This window comes from Marmota marmota, unplaced genomic scaffold (genome assembly GCF_001458135.2).
Source record: "Marmota marmota marmota unplaced genomic scaffold, marMar, whole genome shotgun sequence".
Taxonomy (NCBI): domain Eukaryota; kingdom Metazoa; phylum Chordata; class Mammalia; order Rodentia; family Sciuridae; genus Marmota; species Marmota marmota.
This window is the reverse complement of record NW_025999853.1, coordinates 43,877,367-43,890,615: the sequence shown is the minus strand read 5'-3', so window position 1 is coordinate 43,890,615 and position 13,249 is coordinate 43,877,367. Positions and strand designations below refer to the sequence as shown.

At 43.3% G+C, this 13,249-nt stretch overlaps 1 protein-coding gene across 1 annotated transcript in view; it reads right to left on the bottom strand.

The window, feature by feature from the left end:
• Nucleotides 1-13,249, bottom strand: part of Ppm1h (protein phosphatase, Mg2+/Mn2+ dependent 1H) — a 222,834-nt gene that overhangs the window by 84,763 nt on the left and 124,822 nt on the right. The window contains exon 5 of the mRNA XM_048808381.1: nucleotides 5,822-5,906. Coding sequence (XP_048664338.1) covers nucleotides 5,822-5,906 — 85 coding nt within the window. The remainder of the gene's footprint in view (nucleotides 1-5,821; nucleotides 5,907-13,249) is intronic.

The window sequence follows — 13,249 nt, the reverse complement described above, 5'->3', positions numbered from 1 at the left end:
ATGGGTTAGAATTTTTCATGAAAAATTCTCATTCATAATTTGTCCTTCAAAAATCTCAAAGTAGCAAGAATCAAGTTTGTATATGTAAGTTGTTATAGAACTGAATACTGATGATACTCTGCCTGGTTTATGTGGTTTCCAAGAAAAACACACAATGACATTTCTGCATAAATATGATAAATGTCACCACAGCTTTGAGCCTGCCTTTATTTAATTAGAAAATCTGCAACTCACATGCATTGTCATGAAAGGGGATTAAACGGGGAAGGAGATGGCTTTGGGTGGATTTTTTCCCAAAAATTGTACATTTTCCAGGGAGTAAAGCAGAGAGCTGTCTCTCTGTCGAAAGCCAGGCTGGCCAGTTTAATCCTGCTCTCAAGGTGAAGTGGGATGCGAGGGTGATGAACCTGTCCTTTTTACTCATGAGTACACTTGAGCCTCCCCGTGATAGCCTCCTGTCTTAAAAGCAGGTTCAGGTTTAAGGAATACTTCAGTGGAGATAACTCTTGAGCAGGAGAAATCCCAGTGAGCCAAGAGGCTTGTTCACTTGAAGTCTTTCCAAGATTCACACCAGGGAGAACAGACAAACAGAATGAGGCGGCACAGAGAGCCGGGACAGTTCCAAGGACACTGCAAGAAATCACCTCAGATAATGTTGCACTTGCGTGTATCAAATGTGTATTTGAAACCCACTTTCATCTCTTCTGTACATTGCCCTTGATGAAAAACAACTGCAGACTTGGATTATTCTACAAGGACAGAAGTACATTATTTGAAGGTTTGATGATACCAGCACATCTTAATGTAATCAAATCAGAGTTTATAAATATGTCTAGGCAGAACAGAGGGAAAGCCATCACTCTTGTACCTTGGGGCTGTAGAGGTCCCTTGAGGGAGATCCCTTACTGGCTATCACCTGAAGCGAATGTGGGGGCAATTTCTTGGAGGCTTTGGCATTCGAGTATTCAATGCTGCTGAGAAACACCCAGAAACCAGACCCCCTTCCCTCCTACCTGAGCCTGACTCCATTCAAAACACTCTGTCTAGCTTGGTGGACCCTCTTACATATTTTATTTTAATCACTCTGGAAATATTAAACAAACAAACAAACAAACAAAACAAGCCCAACTACAAAACAACAAGGCTTTTTCATGACTGTAGGATCAGCGGCTCTCCCTGACTGCTGGGGCAGGAGTGCAGGGCCCCCGATGCCCTTGTCACACACCTGCCACATTCTGTGTGAACATGTCAAACTGGCAAGCGTGCTCGATTAATCACCCAGCCTGAGAATCTACGAAACAAAGTTCACATTACCCAGAGAGCTGCAGGAAGGGCCCTCTGAGGTCGGGATGCAAGACCAAACAGAATTAACGTGCCTGCCACATCCATCATTTTGTAATCTGCTTCCAGTTCTATAATCCCCCAACATCCGGACTGTGCATACCAAGAACATTCCTCACCAACGCAGATCAAAATGGCTCTTGTACAAAGGGCTCTGGCCGCCCTCCCCAGCCTAAAAACACCATTAGCCATTTCTACAAGTCAGATGCCTCTGGACTACAGGCTTCTGCTCAATGTGGCGAGGGACTTAGAAGGTTTGATAAATCTTTCACGAGTGGGTTCTTCACACACTGTACATATACAATTTGATTTGACCTAAGAACAAGAAATCCATTGTTAATTTTCCAGCAATATACTAACAGGGAAGAGATCATGTAACAGAAAAGGACACTACAACTATCACTCACCAAACTGTTTCACCATTACTTCCAAAGAACAGGTGTTCAAAAAACAGGAATAAGTAGGTTAATCCTAATGATTATGATTTTAAAATGCACTTAAAAATCACTTACTGTAGAGATGGTCCCTGACTCACAATGGCTGGACTTAATGATTTTTTGACTTTACAAAAGTATGAAAGCAAAACCACATGACACTCTGGTTTTCACTTTCAGCACAGTATGTAGCACATTACAGGAGCTAGCCAATAGTTTATTATAAAACAGGTTTGTACTAGAGGATTTGCCCAACTGCAGGCTACTGTAAGTGTTGAGCTTGTGCAAGTTAAGCAACGCTAAGCTCTGATGTTTGGTAAGCTGGGGAAATTAGCCATACTATTGACTTAAGGTATTTTCAACTTATGATGGGTTTATAGGGACATAACCCATTCTAAGTTGAGAATTTTCATGGAATTACTTCTCATTTTCATTTCAGAACATGTTCTGAGTATCTCAAGGGAAATACTATTACCTGTTTCTTTTAGGAGAAAAGGAGATTCAGAGATACTGTGTGAGAGGACTGAGGTTACACAGCTTATGATTGGGGTGAGAGAAGTCCACATCACACTCTGGTTTCCTGGTTGATGCTATTTTTCAAGATTTTAGGCTATGAACCTCCTAATTCTCACAAGTACTTTACCATAAAGATTTCACCACCAAATTATTTTATGCTATAAATACTCTTATTCTCTCAAATACCTTGTCACATTCACATAATTTGATTATTGTTACTGGAGCTGTTCATTTCAAAGTATACATCCCTAGATTCCTAAAGGAATGAGAAGTTGGACAACCAGGGCATTTTATGTTCTGAGCATTTATAGCCCTGATGTCTGAGAGGAAAAATTTTAGTCATCAACTGGAGAAGTTTAGTTACAAGTTTTACTTATAAACTTATTTAGGAGTGAGAATTTAAAAGAATATGAACAGTGTTATCTTTTGGAAATTTAAACACTAGGCTTTAGTTCTGTGAGCTAATAGTGTCCACAGGAATAGTGGACAAGAGTGGTCTAAGAGTGACACCAAAATACACATTGATGTTAGCAACATTAGAAGTTGTTCTTAAGTACAAAAGAGGAAAGGATATCAGTGTGGTTGCTGGCCATAGGGTTTTGCTATAGACTGAATGTTTGCATACCCACATAATTCATGTTAGCCAGGTGGTGAATTCCTGTAGTCCCAGAAACTTGGGAGGCTGAGGCAAGAGGCAAGAGGATCTCAAGTTCAAGGCCAGCCTGGCTAACTTTGTGAGACTCTGTCTTGAAAACAAACAAATTAGTGAACAATTAAAAAATGCTGGTGAAGTAGCTCTGTGAAAGAATATTTGCATGTGCAATGCCTTGGGTGCAATTCCCAGAACAGGAAAAAAAAAAATCACATGTTGAAGCCAAATCTCTAATGTGATGGCACTGGGAGGTGAACAAAACCTTGGGAAGGTGATCAGGTCCTAAGGGTAGAGCCCTCATGAATGAGATTTAATGCCCTTGTAAAAGAGGCTCCAGAGAGCATCCTTGTCTCTTCCACCATGAGGTTGCAAACAAAAGACAGCTGTCTATGAAGCAGGAAGAGGCCCTCACTAGACACTGAATTTTGTGACACCTTGATCTTAGACTTGTCAGTATCTAGATCTGTGAGATGAAAATTTCTTTTGTTTATTAGTTACCCAGTCCATGGTATTTTGTTATAGTAGCCCAAACAAAGACATATGAAGCAATAAAGCTTTGATTCAATAAAATATAGCTAATGAGTTCTTGTGCCACAGAAGAACTGTGCACATACAGTTTCATTTAATCCCTATGTAGCCTTCTGAGGTTTTCTATCCCCATAAGTGAAGACTGGGGATCATTAAATTGCTTTGTGGAAATAATGCACACAGTTACGTGACAAAGCTGAGATCCAAAGCCACACACATCTTATTTCAACCATCCCAAAATGTGCCACTGATACTTGGAAATCTGAATAATTTTAGCATTCTCATCCCTCCTTAAGGGCTAGCCTCCTAAGTTCATTCCTGAAACAAGAAAATATGAAATTATTTAAAAATAAAAGGTACAAAAAGTCAGGCTATTATTATTTATTGTCTCTAGTTAGAAAATAGACACCTGAGGGAACAGGAAATAGGTTTCAATAGGCTGAAGAAGGTGATGAAGTTGGGGTACAGAAGAGGCAGGGGAGGTAAAGGTCTTGTGTCCTGCTGTGAGACACCTGGGAGAGGGCAGAGGAGAGAGTTCTGCTTGGCAACCATTCTGTCCTCAGTCAACAAACACTGATTCCAAATCTTCTCTGTTATGAGCCACACTGCAGGCCTCTAGACATTGCTGTATGAGCACTGGGGACTGACTCCCTGGGAGGATTAGTGGACACTTTCCACAAGTGTCATTTGCTGGGGTCTCAAACAATGAGGAGGAGTTCTCTTGGTGGAAAAGGGAAGCCAGTATAGACAAAGCATGCTTCCAAAAGCCTGGAGGTCAGAGAGACTGTGACATGTGCTGGACGTGGAAGATAGATATTTACCATGGGGTACATGGTGACAGAGTGGTGGCAACAGTGAGATGGTGTGCAGGAGGTGGGCAGGATTCTGATCAGCCAACAGCATGACCTGTGTTCTGTATGTCGTGGGCAGCCAAAGGCTTTTAGGCAGGGAGTGACAAGATCCACAATAAGATCACTTGCATGTTCCTGAATGACAGACCAGGGAAAGTCAGGCAGGTAGTGAAGAGGCCAGCTGGGTCGAGCTGCACTTGGAGGAATCCTTGCAACTCCAAGGCTCTTTGTGACACTCTTGTCTTTCACTCCATTTCACAAGTGATAAACCAAGGTCCAGAAAGGTTAAGAGACTTGCACAAACCTATCCAGCCTTGGAACACCAGAGCGGGGACCAGAATAAAGATCTGTGAGCTGCCAAAGGATGCCCGCCACTTGTCTAGACAACCAAAGAAAACAAGAGGCCTAGAGTCTGGATTCTGTGGCTTTAAGGTTATCTGCTTGAGACAACACTCAAAGGCTAGAAGAGAATAGTAGCTGAAAGAAGGAAGCAGATTTTCCACTGATTTGGGATTTCTGCCCTCACAAATACCAGGTAACTAGCAACGGTGACACAGCTTGGTTAAAAAATAAGACAAACACAGAGACCAGGGTATTGAGGGAATGAGCACAGCAACTTTATACATCAACCAAAGTGATCAGATTCGGTCTGTTTGCGCATACTGAAACTCAGAGACATGAACAAAGTCCTTTTGGAGCCATGTAGATCAATTCTTTCCTAAGAGCAGACAATCACTGCTTGACTATGTTGTCTAAAAAAGAAATCCTATTGGCAAGAAAGTATTTCCTTCACATACTACTATTCACAGGGCTAGTCCCCAGAGATGCTCACCCCAAAGAAAACTAGAATGATTACCATAGTCACTTTAAACTGAGATCCTATGCCCAACACCTGCCCCTGGACTCTGAAGACACAGATTGTTCTGTATTCCAGAAAAATGAGACTTTTAAGGAAGCAGAGCTCTCCCGTAGCCTTCTCATGATTTCACCCCAAAGAGGAGGATCTACACACAGAATCTATTTTCAGGGTAGAAATGGATTTTATGACATCTACACTTTTTCCAAAGGGCCTTGAACTTCCCATCTGAGCATGCAGCATGATATGTGTGAGCAGGATCTCAGAGCTGCCACATGGGCAGAGGGCCTTCCTCGGGATGTGAGGCAGAGTGAGTCTCTGATACCTAGAAGGTATCTGCACTCTTCAGAACTGCACTTCACATTGTGAACACCAACCCATGAAAAGAAACACAGCACATTATGTCTCCAATTGGTCACAGATGGGAGAAAATCAACCACAATAATAAATTCACGGAGGTGGAGTGTGTCGTCACACACGGAGCCAGGATGTGTGATCCAGAAGGTGTGTGTGGGGGAGTTAATGCCATATGTTGTTTGACTGCTGTGGGCCCGCTCTCATGTCCCAGCAGTGTATTCTTCCCAAATAGCTCTGATGCCATCCTTGACACCACTGCCCTCTGCCAAGCCTACATGCCTCTTACCAGGTACTGAAGTCGCTGGCGCTCCGTCTCGGGGGTGAATTCCGAAGACATGGGGATGATTTCTCCATTTCTGATGATTATGGCCCTGAAATAGTGAAAATGCATTGTCAGAAGCCAATTTCATAAGTATTGTGACAAAGATCAACCACGGTGTGGTTCGGGTCACACACAAAATGCCAGGACCGGCTTTCTCCTCCCACCTGCGCTGCAATTCTGGATCTCCTGTGAGGTTGGAGGTATCTCTGTTTTTAAGTGCGCTGCATTCTGGTCAGCTTATGATTACTTTTTCTGCTGGCTGGCACTATTGCTTTAATGCTTGGCACCAAGCATATTACTTAGCACACAACAAATAAATGGTGAATAAGTGAATGGTGCAGAGGCTCACTCTAGTCCAGGGTTATCTGAAAGGAACTTCTGTGATCATGGTAACACCCCCACACCATCACTCAGGGGTGCTATATCACTGAGTTACACCCATAACTCTTATCTTATTTTTAGATAGGATCTCACTAAGTTGCCCCTGGTAGGCCTTGAACTTGGAGATCCTTCTGCCTCAGCCTCCACAGTTGCTGGGATTATAGGTGTGTGCCACTGCACCTGGATGGTAACATTCTTGTCTGTGGAATCCATCATTGAAATATGTGACTACTGAGCATTTGAATTGTGGTTAGTGAAGTCAAGGAACTAAATTTCTAACATTATTTAATTTTAATTAATTTAACTAGTCCCCTGTGGCTAGTGTTCAATGTAGTGGATGGTTCAACTTCAGACCCTTGTTATTCAAAGGATCAATGGGCCAGGAGCATTTGGCCTTACCTGGGAAATTGATAGCAAGGCAGAATCTTAGATTCCCCACCCAGACACTCACCAGGTAGTTCATAAACACATTAAAATCTGAGAACATCTGGCCTAGATCTTGAGCATCCTTGGTAATATCCTGGGTCCAGAGATAGCCACTTTCATCTTGTCTCAAGGATCAGAAAATTCACACTCTCCAGAAAAATGTGCTCAAGAGCTATTGCCCACTCAAGGACTTCTGAGAGAAGAGAGCTCCCAAAGCTGATGTCTAAAAGAGAGGCTGCAGGATCGATAACCATGAAGCAACTTTTCTTGGACCTGGTCCCAGAGGTGCCTCCCATTTTCAGACCTTCTGATTCTGAAGTGGCTCCTGACAGCCACTTTATAGCCACCGATCCATCAGTTGTGGCAGAAGGCTGTCGTTTTTGTGACAAATAGGATTGGCTTAGGGAACTGCATTTTATACATCTGAACAACTCCCTGGCACCAGGGACCCAGAGACCTGAGACCTGACTCACTTCTTAGTGAGGACCTGTAGATGTGGGAGACGCCTTCCATGAGTTCAATCAATGAGGTATCTGGTGGATACCTCATTGATTCTAGGGCATGCTGCTTCTTTGTGCTATAAAGCCCAAAGGCACCTCTCTCCCGACCTGGAGAGGCAGTCTCTTTCTTGGAAGCAGTCCCTAACTTGGAAGCAAGCCCTATAATGGTTCCAGCTATTACAACCCTGCTCCTAACCCTGACTACCTGTGCCCCAGTTGCTGCTATCATAGAAACTGGGGTGGGTGTAGGCAGGGGAGGAGATGACAATGAAAATCTTGGGGGCTTTAGAGCATTTAGGGCTCCAGAGGTAGAAGTTTGAGAAAACGGAAGTGTAGGGAAGCTAATTCTGCGAAAAAGACGCCTCTTACTGTAATATTCTTTATCCCTTCTATTATTATACTGCCTAAAATGTGACAAATTTGATTCCTTCTCATAAGCCTACAACCACTTATAAAATGCAACCCCCTCACTCGCAACCCAAAAGATGATATTCACCATTCACAAACCACGTGAGTTGATTCACATGGTCACTGTCCTAATTATGAGCTGAGATTTACTACCAAAATAGACTAAGGGTTTGACAGAGGATGGAGAAACTTGGAGAATTTGAAAGGGTGCCTGGAGTCAGGAAGGTCTAGGTGAAGGCCTCGAGATCCCTGGAGCTGGACGGAAGGTTATGTGATAGATTCCAAAGGAGTCTTTTCTTTCAAAGGTTTGCTTCAAGCTAGTCTTACTTTGTTTTTTTTTTTTTTCTACATGACCCCTAAATTTCAGCTGATTGCTGGGTATAGAGTAGGAAAGTGAGACACCCCAGAAGGAAGCAAAAGAGGATGAGGAAGAGGAAGGAAGGGAAGACAGAGGTTGGGGTGTTCCAGACCCAGGAGAGAGTGATCTGATCACCACACAGCCTGGCCCACTGGGACACGTTGTTCCACCAGGCTATGGAATCAGGACCTGAGTGTCAGGAGGTCAGGGGCTTTTTGTTCCTGAATATTCCAGATGTTTAGTATCATGTCTGTCACACAGCAGGAGCCCCATGAATATTTGCTAAATGAAAGAGAAGAGGAGAGAACTTGGGAGACACTTTCTTGAACTTCAGGCAGGAGGAAAACAGAAACAAGAGGCAGCAGACGTTCAGTTAAATAATGTGAGATCGACTTCATAGAGAGGAGGAGACTTTGCCTGGAAATCTACCTGCTCCCCGAGCCATCTTCTCTTCCTGACTAGCGCTAGTTTGTCCATTACTCCTCACCCCAGAATCCTCCCAACATTAGTATTTCAATTTTTCTCTCCACTGGATATCTGCCATAGTACAAATCCATGCTCTAGAACACTTTGTATGTATATGCTGGGTCTCTACTTCCTTGCTTCCCATTGATCCCTCAAACAGTGGTAGATTCATACCCTGCCTCTCTGTCCACCCAGCTGCTATCACAAGAATCACCAAATGACTCCCCCGTTGCTACGTTTACTGGAAAAAAAAATCATCATTCTGATCTCTCTGGTAGCATTTGCTAAGTCTCTCCCAAACTGGCTCCGGGGGAATCTCTTCCTCCTGGTTTTCCTTCTATCTCCTAGGACACCTTTGGTGCTGGGGATGACTATGTCTCACCATTTTTCCACCCTGGGCAATCTCATTTCTTAGCCCCAAGGTTAAGTTCAACTCATCTCTTAACATTTTTCCTTAGCCTGGTACTTCCCCTAGTATGGAACATGTCACACTTTGGAACTGAGGACTTGTCTGCCTTCCATGCTAGCGTGTAAGCTCCTAAGGCAAGGACCATGTCTGACTTGACCAAGAGTGTAGCCCCACCACTGTGCACAGTACCAGGCCATTGCAGGCAGGACTAGCTATACTACCTCAGGGGCCAGTGCAAATATATATATGCAGGACCCCTTGTTTAAAAAATGAGAGTTTCAAGATAGAAATGATAGGGCACTAAATGGAATGTGGCTTCCTTTGGAGAGTGGGGTACTGCATGAGTACACAAGTCACATTCTCACAAAGCTGGCCTTGATAGTATGCCCTTGATATTGGCTCAATGAGCTGACGTCAACAACCACATATGCCAATGATTTCAGATCAACTTCCCAATCAGCACGTCTCTGTTGTGCTCCAGCATGGACCAGCCAGTTATCAACAGATATAGCCACTTGGATTTTTGCAGGAATTGCAGACTTAGTGTAGTGTTCAAATTGATGATGCTGTCCCCACCACCCCTTCAAATTGGACTTCCAGAATTCCCAACCTCGGGGAACAACACTATTTTACACCTAGTTGCCTGTCCCAGACTTCTCTCACTCCACATTTCCAAATAGGCATCCCATCCTGTAATTTCACCTTTTCAGTTTTTAACATAAATCTCTTTCCATGACTCCTATTACTGGTGCCTTGGTTCCAGTTTCCATCAGAGACTGCCTGCAGGACTCAGGAGCTCTCCACAGTCCTCTCACCTCTGAGAGTAGAGTGATGGGTACATTTGTGATGGGTACTTTCAGAATCTTCTCTTACTAGCTATTTTGAAATATACAATTAAATGTTCTCAACTGTAGTTCTTCTATAGAACATTAGAAGTTATTCCTCTTCCATCCTCTTCCACCCTTCCCGACCTCCCTAACCACCATTGTATTCTCTACTTCTATGAGACTGGTATTCTCTACTTCTATGAGATTGTTGGTTTTTTTTTTTTGTTTCCACACATAAGAACATGCCACAAGGTGATTTTAAAGCACCATTGTCACCTGCCACATCCCCAACCTAAAGCCCATTGCTGGTTTCCCAGACCTTCCGAGTTCCTTCATTATCTGGTTCTTGCCTATATTTCTGTCGCCTCACTCTTGCTACTCCTTTCACATCTACTTCTCCCTTCTAAAAGCCAACCTACTCCCCTCTAAGCCATTTCAGAGGGCCCTCTCTTGTCCTTCTGGGCTGCTGTGGATGCCCCTTCTCTGTGATGACATAGCTGCACCATAGCCCTTACGAGCCCTGGCTGCAATGGCTGGCTTCCAAACTTGTCTTTAACTATCCTGAGGATATTTTCCAGGCAGAGCCCAAGTCATTGTCTCTGATCTCCAACGCTCAGTGTTTGGCATGTGGCAGACATGCAATGGGTGTTTGCTGAGGAGATAAGTGATGGAGTGGGTGCCAATGAGCTGGACTTGGTTGGTGAGCGCAAGTACCCAGAGACTCAGGCCGTAAACAAGACTTTTCTTAATAACAACATTATTAACTGTAGAGAGTCTGAGTCCTCAAAAACACATACAAATTTCCACTGGTTGTTGGAAAAAGACAACAGGCCTAAGAGAATGTCATTGCTGAGAAGTGACTTGAAGGACACCGGGAAATGAGGCAGAGCTTCCCTCCTCAGGGGTCAGGGAGGGAGAATATAGCAAGGGCAGCAGTGACCACCACATTTACCCTGTTTCTATATTTTGAATTCACAGACAAAGTATTAGCATTCAATTCCAATAACTGCCGGGGTAATCCTAGCTCATTATGTTCTTAAATAGATAATTATATCTAAATCCGTCCATGTACAGAACACTCTTCCCTTCTGTTTGAACTCCAAGTTCTTGCTTTCCGAGGCACCATGGATTAAAGATGACAGCGTGTCCGGCTGCCAACCTTTCCGGGCCCTGAACCGTGGTGCCTCTTCCCATGTGATCCTTGGCTTCCTTTTGATCTCTCACTCTCTTTCATCCCCTCTGATCTTGGGATCAATTTGTCAGAGTACTGGTCTCCAATCTAGAGCCAGGCAGTGAGAGGAGAGGGGTTTCAAAGGGAACAGAGTGCAGGCGAAGGCCGACAAACCTCAGATAAGCAATCAATAGAGCGGAGAGAGGCCTTTAAAGTGGGGACTTCACATCTTCTTCATTATTTTACGAGATGCTTCTCCTACAGAAAATTAAAATCAAAGCAAAGTCGTGGCAGTGATGAGGGTCTAGGAGGGCTGGGTGCCAGCTCGACCTCCCTCCTGGGGGCTCAGGCCTCACCTGTGGACATTACCGTGGCTGGAACTTGAATGGAGTTCCATTATCCACTCAGGGTTGACAAGGTTGAATGAGAAGTTCCCAGGTGTTGGGGTGATTTAATCAATTGGTAACTAGCCCCCACCTGGGACCCCTTACCCTGCAGAGGAGATGGTTCTGAGCATGTCCCCCAATGGGAAGGTGAGACTTTCATTCAGGTAAATGTTTTCATGTTAATCCCAGTATAATAGATGGGGTATGATATTGTGACTGAGGAGGTTTAATTTTTTTTAAAATATTTTGTTTTTTAGTTGTAGATAGACAATATTGTGTCTATTTATTTATTTATTTTTTGGTGGTGGTGAGGATCAAACCTAGTGCCTCACATGTGTGAGGCACGCACTATACTGCTGAGCCCCAGCCCCAGCCCATTTAATGTGTTTTTATAAGTCAACTGCAAGGATGGTGGAAGATGAAATAAAGACAAGAGGAGTTTTCCAAATGATCCCTCCCAAATAGTGGTCACCGCAGAGATAAAGGCAATTTATTCCTAACTGATGGGCAGTCTGAGTTTAGAAAATAATTCCTAGAAAATCCTGCTATTTCTATCAGTTTAGATATATTTTAGAGTAAAACACCCTGTTTTTTGTTCCTAGAGTTAGTGAAAATGTTAGGTGGTCAAGTGGAAAAAAAAAAGGTAAAATGGAATGCTCAAATATTTGCTTGATTTTGCAATTTCTCTTAAGGAGATCACACCAACCCCTGTTATATCTCACCTCAGCGTGATGTCCTCAGCACAGTAATGACAGGCATTTGACAAACAAGTAGAAGAAAAAAAGCTGATAAAGATACCATTAGGCAATCAACAGAAGGGAAAATGCAAATGTTCAATGAACATATGAAAAGATGCTCAATCTTCTGCTAGTCCAGGAAAATGCAAATTAAAGCCAAAGTAACATCTAATTTTGTTCATCAGACTGGCAAACATTGAAAAAAATCAACACTACCTCATGGTTCTTATAGGGTAAGTGAACAAAGTCATCCTCATAATTAATGGGAATGGTTATAGCTTTCAAATGTATTAAATTTCAAATTTATTATAACTATGTATTCCATGGTTGGGCCCTCTCACCTTTAGGAATACATACTTAAGAGATTAAACACTCAATACATAAGATACACAAGTGAGAATCCGTGCTCTGACATAATTTGTTGTGGGAAAGACTGGAAATAGCCTTAATGTCAAAAGAGGAACTGCTCAACAACTTGTTTTGTAGTCTAAATTATATGGTTGTTAAAAAAAAAAGGGCCAAGGCGTATGTTTTGTTACTTGGAGGTCATAGCATATCATGTGAAAATAAAAAAAGCGAGTTATAAAGTAATGTGTGGTACAATCTTGTTTTTATAACAACAGAAACCATACATAGATAACTTGCATACATTGAGTCTGATTCCAGGCCAAATTTCTGTATGTGGTCCTTTGGGTTGGTCTCACCAGAGACAATCACAAAGCCCTCTCCACCCAGACTTGGTGCTCAGCCGGTGTGCCACAGTCCCAGGGGACCCACAGCCAAGGACTGACTCCTGCCCTCCCGTGCCTAGCTGCCTGCTTGGCCTCACTTGCTGAGACACTTCTCTGTGTGCTGTCTCAGGACTTTTCCATCAGAGTCCTTTCCCTTCTCCTTCCTCCCCTACCCCAGGTCCATAAAATGGCTGGAGACTTTAGATCAGAGCTTCTGGGCAGTGATATTCTCTCCTGCCTCCTGCCTGAGCTGCAAAGCCTATGTCCAATGCACCTCGTGAGGGAGAATGGACACCAGGGAGTTGGCTCTGTTCTTTTTCTTTGTCTCTTGCCTGTCAGACTGCAGTAAGTGATTGAAGGTTGGAAGATTCCTTCCAGTTTGTTTCACTGTCTCAGCTGACCCTCTTGGCACCTGACAGCTTGACAATCTAGAGTTATGTTTGAATGAGCAGTGTGAGAGGTATGGAAGTGGGAGAGATGGCCAATTTTCCTGTACATATCTTTGTATTATTTGACTGTTACAGGAAATGTGTTCCTTTTGTAAATTCAAATTTGCTCAGATTTGACTGCATATTCCCTAGTCTTCCCAAATG